General features: G+C 40.5%; 1 protein-coding gene across 2 annotated transcripts; it reads right to left on the bottom strand.

Moving 5' to 3' along the window:
* Window positions 1-4,090: 4,090 nt before the first annotated feature.
* On the bottom strand, window positions 4,091-6,328 carry LOC136120660 (transcription initiation factor TFIID subunit 7). Of its 2 annotated transcripts, XM_065874193.1 has the most exons (2): window positions 5,037-5,674; window positions 4,625-4,853 (listed from the first exon to the last, which is right to left on the bottom strand). In XM_065874193.1, exons 1-2 carry the CDS (start codon window positions 5,672-5,674, stop codon window positions 4,625-4,627), a joined length of 867 nt encoding a protein of 288 aa, XP_065730265.1. The 2 variants fall into 2 exon arrangements, with proteins under 2 accessions (XP_065730263.1, XP_065730265.1); XM_065874191.1 differs by having other exon boundaries at window positions 4,091-6,328.
* Window positions 6,329-17,592: the final 11,264 nt, after the last annotated feature.

Consider the following 17,592-nt stretch of genomic DNA (forward strand, 5'->3'; position numbering starts at 1 on the left):
GAGGAATGGCGGCTCCACAGAGGTGCCGGCCGCCGCGCCTCTCCAGGTGTAGCTCTTTGCTCGCCGGGGGCGACGCCGGGGGAGGCCTGAGGCGGGCAGATCCCCTCTTTCGTGGTAACATCGCCGAGGATCCTGGCCTGAAGCCCTGTGAGCTGGTGGGACGCACACCCTCGTTATTTCTAGAGGTTAAGTCAAGGCCGTGTACAATCGCATTGGAAAACATTTATATACAGCTAAAAAACTTGATATAAAAGACCTGCGTGGCTCCAGCGCTCTGTGCGTGCTAAGTCTCGGGGTTCTTGCTGAGGAGCCATGCAGCTTTAGGCAGCAGAAGTTCTGGTTATAACTGACTACAGGCCTAGTAGGCAAGATGCAGTTTGGGGCATCAGTGAGGGTACCGCTGTCAGGACACACTTATCCTCCCATATGCTTATAATCCCAGCGTTGGAACGAATTCTCTTAAAGTTTACATTTTAAGCCCTAGGCGGTATTTTACTTTGGGGGTAAAAACAAAATGGTGGAGGGGGGCAGCAGAAAGTATGCTAAAAGGATTCTTTCATTTAGAAAGCTTTCCTTGTCTGATTCTTTGGATATCAGTTAATATTTAAAAGTGAGGCACCTAAAAGCAGATTGTGCATGGATACTGTTTGTCAACAGGTAGACTTCATTGTAGTAAGTAGTGACTTGGCCTTTTCTTTGGAGAGTGCCCAAATGTATCTGGATTTCTTTTCTCTGGTACCATATGGTTTCTTCAGAGAATAATCTTCCAGTCTTGACTGTGTGTGTTTGCAGGGGAGGGGGGGTGCGGGTGGTGTTTACCTTGGGTACTGATTTAATGACACCAAGTGGGAGAAGAGGGTTGACATCCTGCAGTCAGAAAACAGACTTTCACACAATTCCCTTGTTCAATGCTATGGACCCCCAGCCTCCATCTGTGCCTTCTTTGGTTCAATGTACCCGGAAAATAAACTTTCTGTCTGTGGCATGGGTAAGGAAAAGTCATCTGGCTTGAGTGAGATAGGGCTCCTGGACATCCAACAGCTCTGAGCACAGATTTAATCTTATTTTTTTTGTCTGTGCCACATGGCATGCAGGATCTTAGTTCCCAGACCAGGGATGGAATCTGTGCCCCCTGCGGTGGAAGCCCAGAGTCCTAACCACTGGACTGCCAGGGAAGTCCCTGAACACAGACATTAATGAATCCCGTTTCTAGCCTCTTCCTTGGAAACTGCCTGCAAAAACTAAGCCTCAGTGTCTATATCAAGTGGGTGGGTTTGTTTCTCCTTGCTATACCTCCTTGCAGACATTTAGCATGCAACTTTCTGTGATCTATGAATTTATCGTTTCTTCATCTGCTTTGGCCTTCTAAAAACATTGACATCTCTCATCCACTGTTGTCTCATCTTCTATTTTCTTGCCCTTGGGGGTTACTATATTAGGAGGCAGAGAAGAGAGATTCATGAGAAGAATGTGCCATTTTAAACTAGAAACAAATTTGTTTTAATTTTTAAAATTTCGTATCACATTTGATGGTTTTTTAAAAATTAATTTTATTTATATGTTTATTTTTGGCTGCATTGGGTCTTTGTTTCTGTGCTCAGGCTTTCTCTAGTTGCCGTGAGCGGGGGCTACTCTTTGTTGCGGTGCACGGGCTTCTCATTGCGCTGGCTTCTGTTGTTGCAGAGCATGGGATCTAGATGCACGGGCTTCAGTAGTTGTGGCATGCAGGCTCAGTAGTTGTGGCTCACGGGCTCTAGAGAACAGGCTCAGTAGTTGTGGCACATGGGCTTAGTTGCTTCACAGCATGTGGTATCTTCCCAGCCCAGGGCTCAAACCTGTGTCCCCTACATTGGCAGATGGATTAACCACTGCACCACCAGGGAAGTCCCTCACATTTGAGGGTTTTTAAAAACTGTTTTGGTTTTTTAAAATTGTCCATTAATTACCTATGGTTCATTGTTTATTTTTTAAAAGCACATACTGTTTTTACAAACACAAGAGATGCAGGATACTACAATAAATCAACTGCTTTTGCATTAAATTCATATATGTATATGTTTTGGAGAAACCAAGTTAGTAATCAGCGCCAGGGATCATGAGGGCATTAATAGGGAAATTGCCTGTAATTTCATTGAATTATCAGACATAGTTGTGCAATAATACACAGATCTCAAGTTCCATGAAATATATTTAAACAGCTGGACTTGGAGCACATGTACTCCCACACATACATGGAAAACAATGGCAAAGGAACTTCCAAATTTTCAGTAAGATGCACACCCACATCACATGTTCCCTAGCAATCAGACTGAGTAGCCAGATAGGATTACCAGAGAAAGTAAGGTTTGAGCTGAGGGCTGAGTAACAAAAAGCTAGCCATGAGACTATCTGGAGACCGTTCCAGGAAAAGGGAAATGTAAGTGTAATATAAGTAAAGCTCTGTAGTGTGAAAGAGCTGGGCGTTTGAAATATAGAAAGAAGGCCAATGTACCTGCTGTGTGGTGAGCAGTCTTCCTAGTCTGTGTTTTCACACAGTTCTTACCAGGTAATAAAAGTTTAAGCAGAGTTGAAGACAGTCCTTCAGAGACATGATTGGTCCCAATTTGTCCAAACTTTTTGTCTCAAACATTTGATCTACAAATTCAAAACGTCAGACTTTATGACATTTAGATGTGAACATAAAGACCCCATTTACCTAATCTATAGAAATAATGCAAAACAGAGACCACGCTGACATGCTTATTGCAGCATTCTGTGTAATAGCAAATTTTAAATGGAACAACCTAAGTGACCGGCAATAGGGGAGTGAATAAAAGTAAGAATTTGTAAAATTTCTGCATTGCTTAAAATTTTCACTGAGTTTTTTCTTATAGTATTTTAAAACACTAATTTAAAAAATTCAAATTCCATTCAGGAACTCAGAAATATTGAAAACCGTAGCCCAACTATACATCACACTCATCAGGCAAGGGAGCTGTGAGAAAAGTGAGTCTTTTTTGGTAACTCTGGATTTACATGAAGGGAAATGGATCCCAATCTTCTTCAGTTAAGTTTTTCTCTTTTGAAGTTTACATAACAGATAATTACTCTTCATTATGGAGGTTTTAATATTTATGCAAAACCAAGCTATAAATGAATCAAATAAAAACTAAAGCTACAGTAGTAAACTGACTCAGTTTGCTTATGCTGCGGATGTATTTGAAGCAAACTTTGTTTCTGCTGTAATTTATAATCTTTTAGAATGATTCTTTAATTTGAAAGCAGTCAACCCCATTTAAAGCAGCTGTTTCTTTATACACTTTTCTACCATTTCAGTCTTTAATTCAAATTTTTAATCCCTGTATGTTCAGACCCTAGTAAATAGGCAATAAATAGTTTGCTTTTATTCTAGGAATTGTTCTAAGTCCTTATATGTATCAACTCAAATAGCCAACAACTCAAGGGCCCTGAGGTAGGTAGTATTATCACCTCCATTTTAGAGATGAGGAAACTGAAACCAACAGATTAATTTACTTGCCCAAGATCAATCTCAACTAGGTCACTGAAATAGGATACAAACACAGGCACCACATCTCCTGACCTTGTGATTTTAACCTCTACTCTTCTTTAGTAAGTTTACAGTGACTAACAAGGCAAAGTATGTAATCTCGGTGAATTTACCGCCTAGTGAGGACATGAGCAACAGGTAACTTAGACTTTGGTATGATAGATGCGTAACAGTATTTATCACAATAGACTATTAAAGAGAAAGAGTAGTAATTAAACTCCTTGAAAAAAATGTAAATAAGCTCAGGATTGAAAATAGTGAGAGAATGTGATGAGATCAGGCTGAAAAAGAAGAATTTAGGATAGTTTAGGAACGTTCTTTATCTCCTGACCTCCAAATGGAGCAGGTGGATTGGAAACATAATGCAAAGATGACATTTCCCCATTTCTTTGCCTCTGCTGTTCCTCTTTTCCTTAAATTCTAACACAACTGCTTCTTTTCCTACAAAACAGAATCCAATTGGTTAGTCCATTAAACCCCATAAAGAAACCACTTCAGAAGAGGATCTGATACCCACTACCCCTAAAAGAGCAACACACATTATAAGGTGAAAATTACTTGCTTTTATTTATTGTGAAAACAACTTTATGAAATGATTTGCAATGCAAAATGTGGAAAACTGCTTTGAATAACTGGGACAATAGCTACAGCATGGGAAAACATATGTAAACAAACTTCACTGCCACCAAACTAGACTCTACTAATTTATCTCAGATGGCATCACAGAGTAGCAATGGCAGCTTCTGGTAAGCCGAGAAACAGCAGCAAAGTCCTGCAGTGAAGCTGTGATTAATTACTAAACTGAACTGTTCACTCCACTAATCCTACAACTTCCCTGCATTTATCTGTCTATACATTCCTACTTACTACAGGACAAACACCCACCAAAGTGGTTCCAAAAGACAAATGAGATAGAAATTCACAGTTATATTTGTCTACAAGACAAATCCAATAGAAGGCAGTGGAGGAAATTGGGAACTACTGCAAAGTTTTACTATCTAGTCCAGGTGATGAAAACAAAGTTTTTCTTTCAAGGCTGACCACTGTCAGGAATGAAATGAAGTATCAAAACTCTCCTCACTTCTCTAGGAGTGATTCTAGCTCTTCTTGCAAAGAGCTGAGCTGCTCCTTTTCTCGGTCTTCCTTTTGTTTCAGTTCATCCAGCACAGCCTGAAATCTGTTCTTGAGAGCCAGGTTTTCCACTTTCAGGATAAGATCCTCCTGTCGCTTTGCCCTGTCCTGGGTCTCTTGGAGCTTGCCTTTCATGTTATCGATCTGTTTCTGAATTCCCATAACCAGCTGATTAGTTCCCTCGTTTTCTTGGTGGTGTTCATCTGACTCATTTAGCTTGTCCTGTAGCTGCCTTTCCAGATCTTCCTCGGTGTCAATGATGTTTATGTCTTCTTCGTCTTGATGCTGTGTCTCATCTTCATCTTCACTGCTGCTGCTAAGGTCATTGAATATCTCCCGAAGCTCATCATGTTCTAATGAGTCATGGCCCTGCCTGTGGCCAGACATTCCTGGGGAAGAGATATCAAGGCCTTGATTTTCTGCTTCTTTTGTTTCATCTTCAGCAATTATTTCCCAACGAGTACTGACAGCTTCAGCATCTGTGCTCAGCAACCGCTTTACTTCTTTTTCCACATCTGGAGACTCAATATACTTCTTCTTTGCTGTCTTACGGAACCTTCTCTTTCTGACATTTTTTAGAGGCAGAGTAATTCCATGGTTCCATACAAACTTTTTCTCTTTGTCCTTATCCTTTTTCTTGCTTGCTTTGGGATCAGCAGTGGCAACTGGTTCCTCAACGGGAGGATAGAGATCACCATCAACTGTAGCGACAAGCATCTGAGAGATATCAGCTGTCTTGTAAAAGGTTTTTTTATCAATGGTTTTCAAACTTTCCATAACACATGGCAGATCTACCAATTTGGACGCCAATGGGACCCGGTCCACTCTGACAATTCCATGACGCCCATCAGGGTGTAACTCAATTGTCAGTCTGTCCTTCAGGTTGACATGACCAGACTGTACCGCCCGCCTCACGGTAGAGGCATACTCCAGAGGTAGGCGTAAGATAAACTGGCTCTCTAGTTCGTGAGGAGCATCATCTTTGCTCTTACTCATCTTTATTTCTTTGTGACTCACTTTTTCTGTAATAACCACTTGTTGCACTAAAAAATTTCAGCTATTTCAACAGAAAGACCAGTTCTTTATAAATTGAAGTCTTTAATTACAAAGAGTTCTAGGCAGAACAGCAACTAAGCGTCTATTCTGAATTAAGCCCCAAGTCTTTCTAAATATGCTGTAACAATACCAGTCGTTACTGACGCATTGCCTTACTCAGGTCCATTTAAATCTATCAGCTGCAATGCCAAGTTCCAACCTCTAGATGCCGCTGCAGGACAACGCAGGGAAAGCAAATGGCGGCTCCCACGGAATGATTTTCGGCACAGAAAGTAAGGCTCCCAATCCACAAACTCTCCCGGAACAAAAAGATACGCAAAAATCGGGGCGTAGTGAGCTGTCTTCGCCTCGGGTACTTACAATCCAGTGACGATTATAAGTCCAGTTTCTCCGGGCAGGCGCGAGCGGAAAAGGAAGCCACTCAGAGCAAGGTGGCCGGGAGCCGAGCGTCTCCTTCCGAATTCCTTTGTTCTTCCCGGCACCTGGCAAAGCGATCCGCTGATCACCGGTGAAATGGCGGAGGACGGGCAACGCGAAATCTCGCCAAAAACCGCAGCTCCAAACGCCAGATTCTGCAACTCCGCAGCTCAGCGGGCTTCCGTCCGTTAACAGCCGACGTAGCCGAGAAAAGACAGCTACGTCACCACACGGGGCGAAAGCTGCTGTGAGTCGCAACACGCCTCGGTCGGAAGTGCGGGCTGCCCCAGCGCGCGCAGGCGCAACGGCCGATTACGCGCTCGGGCGTCTCTTGTCTCGCGAGAACTTGGCCTTAACGGGACGAAGACTATGTTTTGTAAAGACGTGTTGGTTTAGGGTTTCCCTGGTGGCGCAGTGGTTGGGAGTCTGCCTGCTGATGCACACACGCGGGTTCGTGCCCCGGTCCGGGAGAATCCCGCGCGCCGCGGAGCGGCTGGGTCCCTGAACCGTGGCCTCTGGGCCTGCGCGTCCGCAGCCTGTGCTCCGCAACGGGAGAGGCCACAACACTAAGAGGCCTGCGTAACGCAAAAAAGAAAAAAAAAAAAGAGCTGTTAGTTTTTTAAAGTAACGCTTCTGAGAAGGACATAGACTCTCCGGCCCGCCTCCCCTAAGCCAGTGCTTTTACCGGATGTCTGTGGGGCCGGATACCTCCTAGGCTTCCGCGTGATTGTCGGTGATAGGGCGTCCGTGCGGAAATGGTGTTTGTTTCTGGAAACATCTCGGCATCTCCACAGGCTATATTCAATCTGGAGCCGATGAAAGAACTCTATAACTAACCATACCGTGGATTTTAAAGTACCCAAGTCAGTGGAGTGAGGACGTGCAGCCCACTATAATTCTAAGTCTGTCTTTGTTGATTATGAAGATGGCCGTAGGGGGCCGGTGACTCGGTCTGTTTCTGTTTTGAAGACCCCCTGAGAGAACAAGGGTGATTCCTCTTTTTTCTTTTTCTCTTCTTTTATTTATTTTTTTATACAGCAATTCCTTATTAGTCATCCATTTTGTACATATTAGTGTATACATGTCAATCTCCCAGTTCATCCCCACCCTCCCCTCCCCTGCCACTTCCCCCACTTGGTGTCCATACGTTTGTTCTCTGCATCTGTGTCTCAATTTCTGCCCTGCAAACCGGTTCATCTGTACCATTTTTCTAGGTTCCATATATATGCGTTAATATACGATATTTGTTTTTCTCTTTTTGACTTCACTCTGTGTGAGTCTCTAGATCCATCCACGTCTCTATAGATGACCCAGTTTCGTTCTTTATGGCTGAGTAGTGATTCCTCTTTTTAATGTGTTTGACGTAGATATAAATGTAAACAGAGAAGGTAGTGTTCTTCTGGAGGCCCATGTTCATTTAGGACAGTTGGCTGAAAGACGAATAGTCTGATTAAAGTAGAATATAATTGAAGTATTACTTCCTTCTACTCATTTGCCAGTAATTTTTATATTAGGAATTTAAAAAAATCCACCTCTACTGTTTGGATAACTTTTCTGCTTGCCTCTTCTTTAGGTGGTCAAGTATTCTTCAACATGTATTTATAGTACTTCAGTCTAACTGTGTAACAGTTTCCACTTATTCCTATTCATTTCCATTTATTTATTAATAGGATCGATTTGGTAGACTATCCAGGTCATTAAAATTTCAATTTCTATTCTCTAATATATCAACACCTGCATCTAAGTTTTAGAGAATTCACTTAAAATGTGATTAACATTTATAAAATTCACTTTATTTCTTTATGTACTTATTGTCTCCCTCACCTAAGATTGGAAGCTCCATGATAATCAGGAGTCTAATATCATGTTCATCCGGTCCCAGTGCCTAGTATCAAAACGTGGGAGATAAAAAATATCTGCTAATTGAATGAAACAACTGATCCATCCAGAAAGAACATAAATACAATCTAAATCCTATAATAGTTTGTCAGAAAATACATTCTGTGTCGCCTTAAAATGAGATAGAGCCACTTTATATATACATTTCCTCTCCAGTCACGGACAGTGCCAATTGTTAGGAGGCCAGAAGTTTGCAAATAGCGTGTGTGAATGTGACTCCTTTTGTTTCGTAGACTGTGCTAGTGTGTGTCATGGGGTGGAATTTAAATGGTTTGGTACCAGTCTGGTTTTTTATGTTAAGTGTGAAGGAAAATTATGCTCTTCTACATAACTGTACTTTAGTTCTTTGTACTGTAATGTGTTGAAGAACGTTAGCTGATGTATATGTAATTTCCAGGATGATCTATTTCCTCTTTTTGAAGAAGTTTTTCCAATGTGCTTGTCCCTTAATTGTACCTGATTTTACTTACTTCATAGATATGAGTTTAGCATGCTAGCCTTTGCGTAATGCTTTATTTAACCCTATAAAATGTGAGGCCATGCTTATACATGAAAATAATCCAAAGATTGCTTTGCATTTTAATTGCCTATGAGTTTTATGATGCTCAAATATCTTTGTCACAGAAAATAACTTGAGATAAATTCTGGGCAATTCAGATATGCCAAAATTATCGTGTATTTTAGTTATTAAACCTTGAAATGGAAGGTTGTCAGAGATAATTAAAAGGATCAACTGAAGTGTCCCCTAAAGTATCTACCTCCTTCAATCCTGAAACATATTTTCTGTTTTTGAGTTTAATACATTTTCTGAATGCTGTTTTTGGAGGGGTAGTAACATTGATCTTAAAGCTAAGGGCACTGCCACATCACCATTACTTTAATGTCTATTGATAAATCCAGTTGTTGTTCTTGTTGTTGTTGTTTTGACTGGGTAACTGAATTTTATTTATTTTATTTTTGGCTGCGTTGCGTCTCTGTTGCTGCACGTGGGCTTTCTCTAGTTGGAGCGAGCTGGGGCTACTCTTCGTTGCATTGCGTGAGCTTCTCATTGCGGTGGCTTCTCTTGTTGCAGAACATGGGCTCTAGGTGCACGGGCTTCAGTAGTTGCAGCACGCAGGCTCAGTAATTGTGGCTCACGGGCTTAGCTGCTCTGCAGCATGTGGGATCTTCCTGGAGCAGGGCTCGAACCCATTTCTCATGCATTGGCAGGCAGATTCTTAACCACTACACTGCCAGGCAAGTCCCAAGGAACTGAATTTTAAATTTTGTTTAATTTCTTTAAGACCTTTATTGGAGTATAATTGCTTTACAATGGTGTGTTAGTTTCTGCTTTATAACAAAGTGAATCAGCTATACATACACATATATCCCCATATCTCCTCCCTCTTGCGTCTCCCTCCCACCCGCCCTATCCCACACCTCCAGGTGGTCACAAACCACCGAGCTGATCTCCCTGCGCTATGTGGCTGCTTCCTACTATCTATTTTACAATTGGTAGTGTATATATGTCCATGCCACTCTCTCACTTCGTCCCAGCTTACCCTTACCCCTCCCCGTGTCCTCAAGTCCATTCTCTATGTCTGCGTCTTTATTCCTATCCTGCCCCTAGGTTCTTCTTCTTTTTTTTTTTTTTTTTAGCTTCCATATATATGTGTTAGCATGCAGTGTTTATTTTTCTCTTTCTGACTTACTTCACTCTGTATGACAGATTCTAGGTCCATCCAACTCAGTACAAATAACTCAATTTCATTTCTTTTTATGGCTGAGTAATATTCCATTGTATATATGTGCCACGTCTTCTTTATCTGTTCATCTGTCGATGGACACTTAGGCTGCTTCCATGTCCTGGCTATTATAAATAGAGCTGCAATGAACATTGTGGTACATGACTCTTTGAATTATGGTTTTCTCAGGCTTATTCCCAGTAGTGGGATTGCTGGGCTGTATGGTATTTCTATTTTTAGCTTTTTAAGGAACCTCCACACTGTTCTCCATAGCAGCTGTATCAATTTACATTCCCCCCAACAGTGCAAGAGGGTTCCCTTTTCTCCACACGCTCTCCAGCATTTATTATTTGTAGATTTTTTGATGGTGGCCATTCTGACTGGTGTGAGGTGATAACCTCATTGTAGTTTTGATTTGCACTTCTCTAATGATGTGTGATGTTGAGCATCCTTTCATGTGGTGGTGGCAATCTGTATATCTTCTTTGGAGAAATGTCTGTTTAGGTCTTCTGCCCATTTTTGGATTGGGTTGTTTGTTTTTTTGATATTGTGCTGCATGAGCTGCTTATAAATTTTGGAGATTAATCCTTTGTCAGTTGCTTCATTTGCAAATACTTTCTCCCATTCTGAGGGTTGTCTTTTCATCTTGATTATGGTTTCCTTTGTTGTGCAAAAGCTTTTAAGTTTCATTAGGTCCCATTTGTTTATTTTTGTTTTTATTTTCATTTCTCTAGGAGGTGTGTCAAAAAGGATCTTGCTGTGATTTATGTCATAGAGAGTTCTGCCTATGTTTTCCTCTAAGAGTTTGATAGTGTCTGGCCTTACATTTAGGTCTTTAATCCATTTTGAGTTTATTTTTCTGTATGGTGTTAGGGAGTGTTCTAATTTCATTCTTTTACATGTGGCTGTCCAGTTTTCTCAGCACCACTTATTGAGGAGGCTGTCTTTTCTCCATTGTATATTCTTGCCTCCTTTATCAAAAATAAGGTGACCGTATGTGCGTGGGTTTATCTCTGGGCTTTCTATCCTGTTCCATTGATCTGTAGTTCTGTTTTTGTGCCAGTACCATACTGTCTTGGTTACTGTAGCTTTGTAGTATAGTCTGGAGTCTGGGAACCTGATTCCTCCAGCTCCGTTTTTCTTTCTCAAGATTGCTTTGGCTATTCGGGGTCTTTTGTGTTTCCATGCAAATTGTGAAATTTTTTGTTCTACTTCTGTGAAAACTGCCATTGGTAGCTTGATAGGGATTGCACTGAATCTGTAGATTACTTTGGGCAGTATAGTCATTTTCACAATGTTGATTCTTCCTGTCCAAGAACGTGGTATCTCTCTCCATCTGTTTGTATCATCTTTAATTTCTTTCATCAGTGTCTTATAGTTTTCTGCATATAGGTCTTTTGTCTCCTTTGGTAGGTTTATTCCCAGGTATTTTATTATTTTGTTGCAGTGGTAAATGGGAGTGTTTCCTTAATTTCTCTTTCAGATTTTTCATCATTAGTGTATAGGAATGCAAGAGATTTCTGTGCATTAACTTTGTATCCTGCTACTTTACCAAGTTCATTGATTAGCTCTAGTAGTTTTCTAGTAGCATCTTTAGTATTCTCTATGCATAGTATCATGTCATCTGCAAACAGTGACAGCTTTACTTCTTCTTTTCTGATTTGGATTCCTTTGATTTGTTTTTTTTTTCTCTGATCGCTGTGGCTAAAACTTCCAAAACTATGTTGAATAATAGTGGTGAGCGTGGATAAACTTGTCTTGTTCCTGATCTTAGTGGAAATGGTTTCAGTTTTTCACCATTGAGAACGATTTTGGCTGTGGGTTTGTCATATATAACCTTTATTATGTTGAAGTAAGTTCCCTCTATACCTACTTTCTGGAGGGTTTTTTTTTATCATAAATGGGTGTTGAATTTTGTCAAATGTTTTTTTTTAAATCAAATCCACTTGACATATAGAAACACTCTGAGTTGATAAAAGAATTACACTCCTGTGGTTGTTCCATATAATATCTGTGATACTGGTGAACCAAAGATTTGGGGGGGAGCAATACATTCCCCAGTGTGGTAATAAGCCTCACAGGGCTTCCTACCTATGATAAAGGAGTATCACAATCGGGCTAATGCTGTATGATTGAAAATTCCCTTTAATAAACTTTCAAGTTCCTTATACTGTGGAGGTTAAAAAAAATGTGAGCAATGGAAGAAGCCTTGTTTATATTTTGGAGATTGAAAATTATAGAAGCGAGGAAATAGCAAATACCCCTCCAAAATACACTTATATACTGTTCCAGCAGTATATAATCAGTAAAAAGCAAGTTAACTAAATTGTAGCAGTCTCTTGTATCAAATAGGATGCTTTCGATAGAAAAAAAGACCAACCTAATTTACACTGGTTTAAGCAATAAGAAAAGGTGTTATCTCAAAAACCAGGTAGTCTAGAGCAGCTCTGTCCAATAGAAATATAATGTGAGTCACAGGTGAAAGTCACATATGTATGTCAAATTTATCTAGTAGCCCCATTAAAATGCCAAAAGGAAACACGTGAAACTACTTTCAATGACATTTTTATTTAACCTAATTACCAAAATATTGCTCAACATATAATCAATGTATAAAATATTAACAGTATTTTACAGTCTTATTTTGTACTGAATCTTCAAAATCAAGTGTTTATTTTACACTTACAGTACATCTCAGTTTGGACTAGCCACACTTCAAGTGCCCAGTGGCCACATGTGGCAGGTGATTACTCTATCGGACAGTGCAGTTCTAGAAGTATGGCTGCCTCTAGGCAGGATCGAATTATGGTCTGGCACAAATTGTTTAACTCTTGCTAATTTTGGATAATGAACATTTGTTTACACTTTATTATTCTTTCAGCTTTACCCTCACCTCCTTGTAAATTTCCAAAGTCTGTGGTCATAAGAAACCTGCCAGCAGTAACTGGGGAACTTCCTTCCTTGTCCATGGTAAGTTCAGAGAGTGGCTCTTCCCAACCACAATCTGTCTTTCAATTTGATTGGACCAACTTAGACTATATACCTATCCCTGGCTCAATAATAGTCACCAGCAGAATACCCTAAGCCTGTGATTTTCAAAATGGTGGGGAGAAGGAGACATTTGGTGATGTCTAGAGACATTTTGATTGTTGCACCTGTGGGATCTCCTGGCCTCTCATGAGTGCTGCTAAATATCCTATAATGCACAGAACATCTCCCCCCAACAAAGTTATCTGACTCAAAATAGTACCAGGGTTGAGAAACCTTGCCCTAAGCTTATTTTTTAATTATTAATTGTTTTAAGCCACATTTCTAACTAAACACGGGCAAGAGGAATGAGATCACCAATATTGGTTTAGACCTATCAGAACCTACTACAGCTATGAATAGGTTCAGCTGCCCCTTAGGTGCACAGAGGGTGGACCTCTAAACTAAAAATGAAGTGTTAGAAGAGAGGAAAGAGCATGGGCAACTGTCATAATTTATTTGGGCTGCTGTGTCAAAATATCATAAACTGAGTGCCTTATAAGCACCTGAAATTTATTTCTCAGATCTGGAAGCTGAGAAGTCTGAGATAAAAGTACTGGCAGCTTTGGTGTCTGGTGAGGGCAGGCTTCCTGGTTCATAGGTGGCAGTCTTTTTTGCTGTAACCTCACGTGGTGGAAGGATGGAGGAGCTCTCTGCAGCCTATTTTACAGGGGCACTAATGCCATTCATGTGCACTCCAACCTCATGACCTAATCACCTCCCCAAAGCCCTGCCTCTAAATACCATTACATTGATTAGGTTTCAACATGTGAAATTTGGGGTGTTGGGGGGGGCACAAATATTCAGTCTATAGAGGTAACCAGTGGTATCCATGAAAGAGCTGATTATTGGGAGGATTATAGAAGTATATATGTAATTCAAAAAAAGATGCAAATGCCCGATAAGCACATGAGAAGATGCTCAATGTTACTAATCATTAGGGAAATGCAAATAAAAACAACAGTGAGATACCACCTCACGCCCATTAGGATGACTGCTATTAAAAAAACAGGAGGGGCTTCCCTGGTGGGGCAGTGGTTAGGAGTCCACCTGCCGATGCAGGGGACGCGGGTTCGTGCCCCGGTCCGGGAGTATCCCACATGCTGCGGAGCGGCTGGGCCCGTGAGGCATGGCCGCTGAGTCTGCGCGTCCGGAGCCTGTGCTCCACAACGGGAGAGGCCACAACAGTGAGAGGCCCGCGTACCGCCAAAACAAAACAAAACAAAACAAAACAAAACCAAAAAAAACAGGAAATAATAAATATTGGCAAAGATGTGGAATAATGAAATCCTTGTGCACTGTTGGTGGGAATATAAAATGGTACAGCCACTGTGGAAAACAGTCAGTGGTTCCTCAAAAAATTAAAAATTGAATTACTATATGATCTATCAGTTCCAATTCTGTGTGTATACCCTAAAGAATTGAAAGCAGGGTCTCTACAAGATGTTTATACACCCTTGTTCATACCAGCATTATTCACAATAGCTAAAAGTTAGATGCACCCCAGGTGTCCATCAACCAATGAATGCATAAGCAAAATATGGTATGTGTACATACAATGGAATATTATTCAGCTTTGAAAAGGAAGGAAATTCTTTTTTAAAATTGAAGTATAATTGACTTACAACACTATGTTAGTTCCAGGTGCACAGCACAGTCATTCGATATTTCTGTACATTACAAAATAATCACCCCCACTGAAAGTGTAGTTGCAATTTGTCACCATACAAAGTTACTACAATTTTATTGACTATATTGTATTCCCCATGCTGTACATTTCATCCCTGTGACTCATTTATTTTGTAAATGGAAGTTTGTACCTCTTAATACTCCTTGCCTATTTCACTCATCACCTCACCCCTCTCCCTTCTGACAGCCACCTGTTTGTTCTGTGAATCTATTTCTGTTTTGTTATGTTTATTTGTTTTGCTGTTTCAGATTCCACATATAAGTGAAATCATATGGTATTTGTCTTTTTCTGTTTGACTTACTTCACTTAACATTATACCCTCTAGGTCCATCCATGTTGTTGCAAGTGGCAAGATTTTGTTCTTTTTTATGGCTTTGTATATGTACCACATCTTATTTATCCATTCATTTATTGATGGGCACTTAGGTTGCTTCCATATCTTGGCTATTGTAAATGGTGCTACAGTGAACATAGAAGTGATTACATCTTTCTGAATTAGTATTTTCGTTTTTTTCAGAAACATACCCGGAAGTGGAATTGCTGGATCATGTGGTAGTTCTATTTTTAATTTTTTGAGGAACTTCCATATTCTTTTAAAAAGGAAGGAAAATCTGATATATGCTGCAACATGGATGAACCTTGAGGATATTATGCTATGTAAAATAAGCCAGTCACACACACACGCAAAAGACAAATACCATATGATTCTACTTATATGAAGTATTTAGAATAGTCAAAATCATAAATAGAGTAAATAGAATGGTGTTTGCCAGGGGCTGGAGAGAAGGGAGAATGAGGAGTTACCATTTAATGGGTATAGGTTTCAGCTTTATAAGATAAAACGAGTTCTGGAGATGGATGATTGTGATGGTTGCATGACATTATGAATGTATTTAATACTACTGAACTGTACACTTAAAATGGTTAAGTTGGTAAATTTTATGTTATGTGTAAAATTGTAATTAAATAATGCGATTACTGATACTTGAAAATTTTTGTCAGTATTTTCTACCTTTTATATTGCAAGTTTCTTTTATATTGTAGAATATATAGTGAGAATTTCCTTTTCTCATGTACAGTTCTTTTTACAGTGGGTAATTTCTTGAGTAAAAAAATGTTTAATAAAAAGAAGCTTCAAGTGTTCTTCAAAGGGAAATTTCAAGAGGGAAATTGTGTAAGAATTTTTATTTTAAGCTGATGTGAATTTTAATAAATTAAAACGTTTGATTTAAATTTTGTGGAAAGACCATTTTATTAGTATTTTGTCAAAAAGCAATAGTGACTTGTAGCCTTTATAATGAACCAACTGTTATTGTAAAAATAAGTCCCGGAAAAAAGGCAAATACAGTCTCCTGTGAGGACTTTCAGAAATAACATGTGGTAGCTATCCTACTGGACCTCTGGGTGCCGCTGTTGGCCAATCCCCGGCTTAGAGTGAAACAAAGGAACCCACTGGCTGTTCTGACGCAGCGACGTATGCACATTTTTGAGAAACACACCAGGACCGGACTCTGCACGCCATCTCTCCTGCAATCTGCTCCAAATATCTGGGTCAGGAAGGTCTGAGAGAGCTGCTGCCTTTTCTTTCCAGTGCACCTTGGTAATCCGAGGAGCAACTGTAGCGAGGTGCATTCGGTCCTACGAAGCAGCATCGTGAAGAGAGAGAAGTCTCCCCACAGGGAAGACGCGGGAGTGCAGGAAGCGCTCTTTCCTTTTCTGATGTCTTTGTTCAGCCTAGTGAACTGCGCGGCAGTTACGCTGAGAGATTCCGGAAGCGATAGCCGAGGATTTAAAAGTGGGGAATCTCGCCAAAGATCTACATGTTGGTGACAAGAACCATGGGTGAGTGCTGAGAAGCCTCTCTTTACCGCCAGTAAAGAGAGCAGGAAGGAACAAATGACAGGATAGATCTAGCCAATAGGCCAAAGGAAGTCCCTAGGCCCCTTGAATCTGAAACCTTCACTGGAAATCCTATAAATGTTTTTTATATAAATTATTTATCCTGGATATAAATAACATATGGCTTTGAGCACAGCCATTTTGTTTTGAAAATTCTGGAAAACATCTTAATAGGAGCAAAGTTTACTCCTAAACTGCAGTAGATATGGATGCTGCAAGTAATTCTCTACAAGTTTATCAAATTAATTTCAGTTAACCATCTCCCTCATTGCCCAAAGTAAAAGAGAACACTAGGGCAGTAAATACTCTGGTTATTTATTGGAGAAATCTGGACCAGAGTAACAGAGCTGCCACCACTTAGTGGTGGGGAGGAGTCTCAGGGCAAGATGCAGGTCTTGGATGCCAAAGCCAGTCCTCCCATGCTGAGCTACAAAGTATACAGCAGAGTCTGCCTGCCAGAGAACCTCCTTGTCTGCATTCTTCAGGTGATCCCTGCTGACCTAGATGACACCCTTAAGGTAGAGTTCTACACTTTCTACACGGTCTCACAGGGTATACACAGTATATTCAATAACGACAGCACCATCTTTGATTTTGAAGAGTGACTGTTATATCACAGCTTAGAAGAGAAGACTGGAGACAGTTAAAGGCGCTTTTCACAATCCTGGTTGAAATGCAGGTTGAGAACTATGATGCAGTGCAGGTGATTTTCAGCTGACTGTTTAGTCCTATTAGAGATAAGAACTGTGGTTGCTCTAATCAAAACAACAGGACTCAGAGATTTCTTGAAGAGAAAAGTAAAAGATATTGTAGACAGTAATAAACACATAGCCAAACAATTCACAACAAAGAATTACTATGTAATTCTTTGTAAGCTACTGACAGAAAGGATTCTAAACTGGGAGCAGATTCGGAATCATGAGGTAACAAAGACAAGCTGTCCCTCTCCTCCAGTGTAAGCATTAGCCTGCATATAACCCACATCAACAAAAATGCTCTAATTTCCCAACAGGTCTACTGTATGGTCCAGGAGATTGGGAATGGGAGGCTCACCCAGAGCCTCCATTTCACACTTCAGCACTTCCAACTGAAACTTGGTGCCCTAAGTGCCTCCTGTTTTTCCTGACCAGTGACCTGGGTGCTGTTGTCTGACGTGTCAGTGAGTGCAGAGCACAGTGGTGTTCACTGCAGCCTACCTTTGA

The sequence above is a fragment of the Phocoena phocoena genome, chromosome 3 (assembly GCF_963924675.1).
Source record: "Phocoena phocoena chromosome 3, mPhoPho1.1, whole genome shotgun sequence".
In the NCBI taxonomy this organism is placed as follows: domain Eukaryota; kingdom Metazoa; phylum Chordata; class Mammalia; order Artiodactyla; family Phocoenidae; genus Phocoena; species Phocoena phocoena.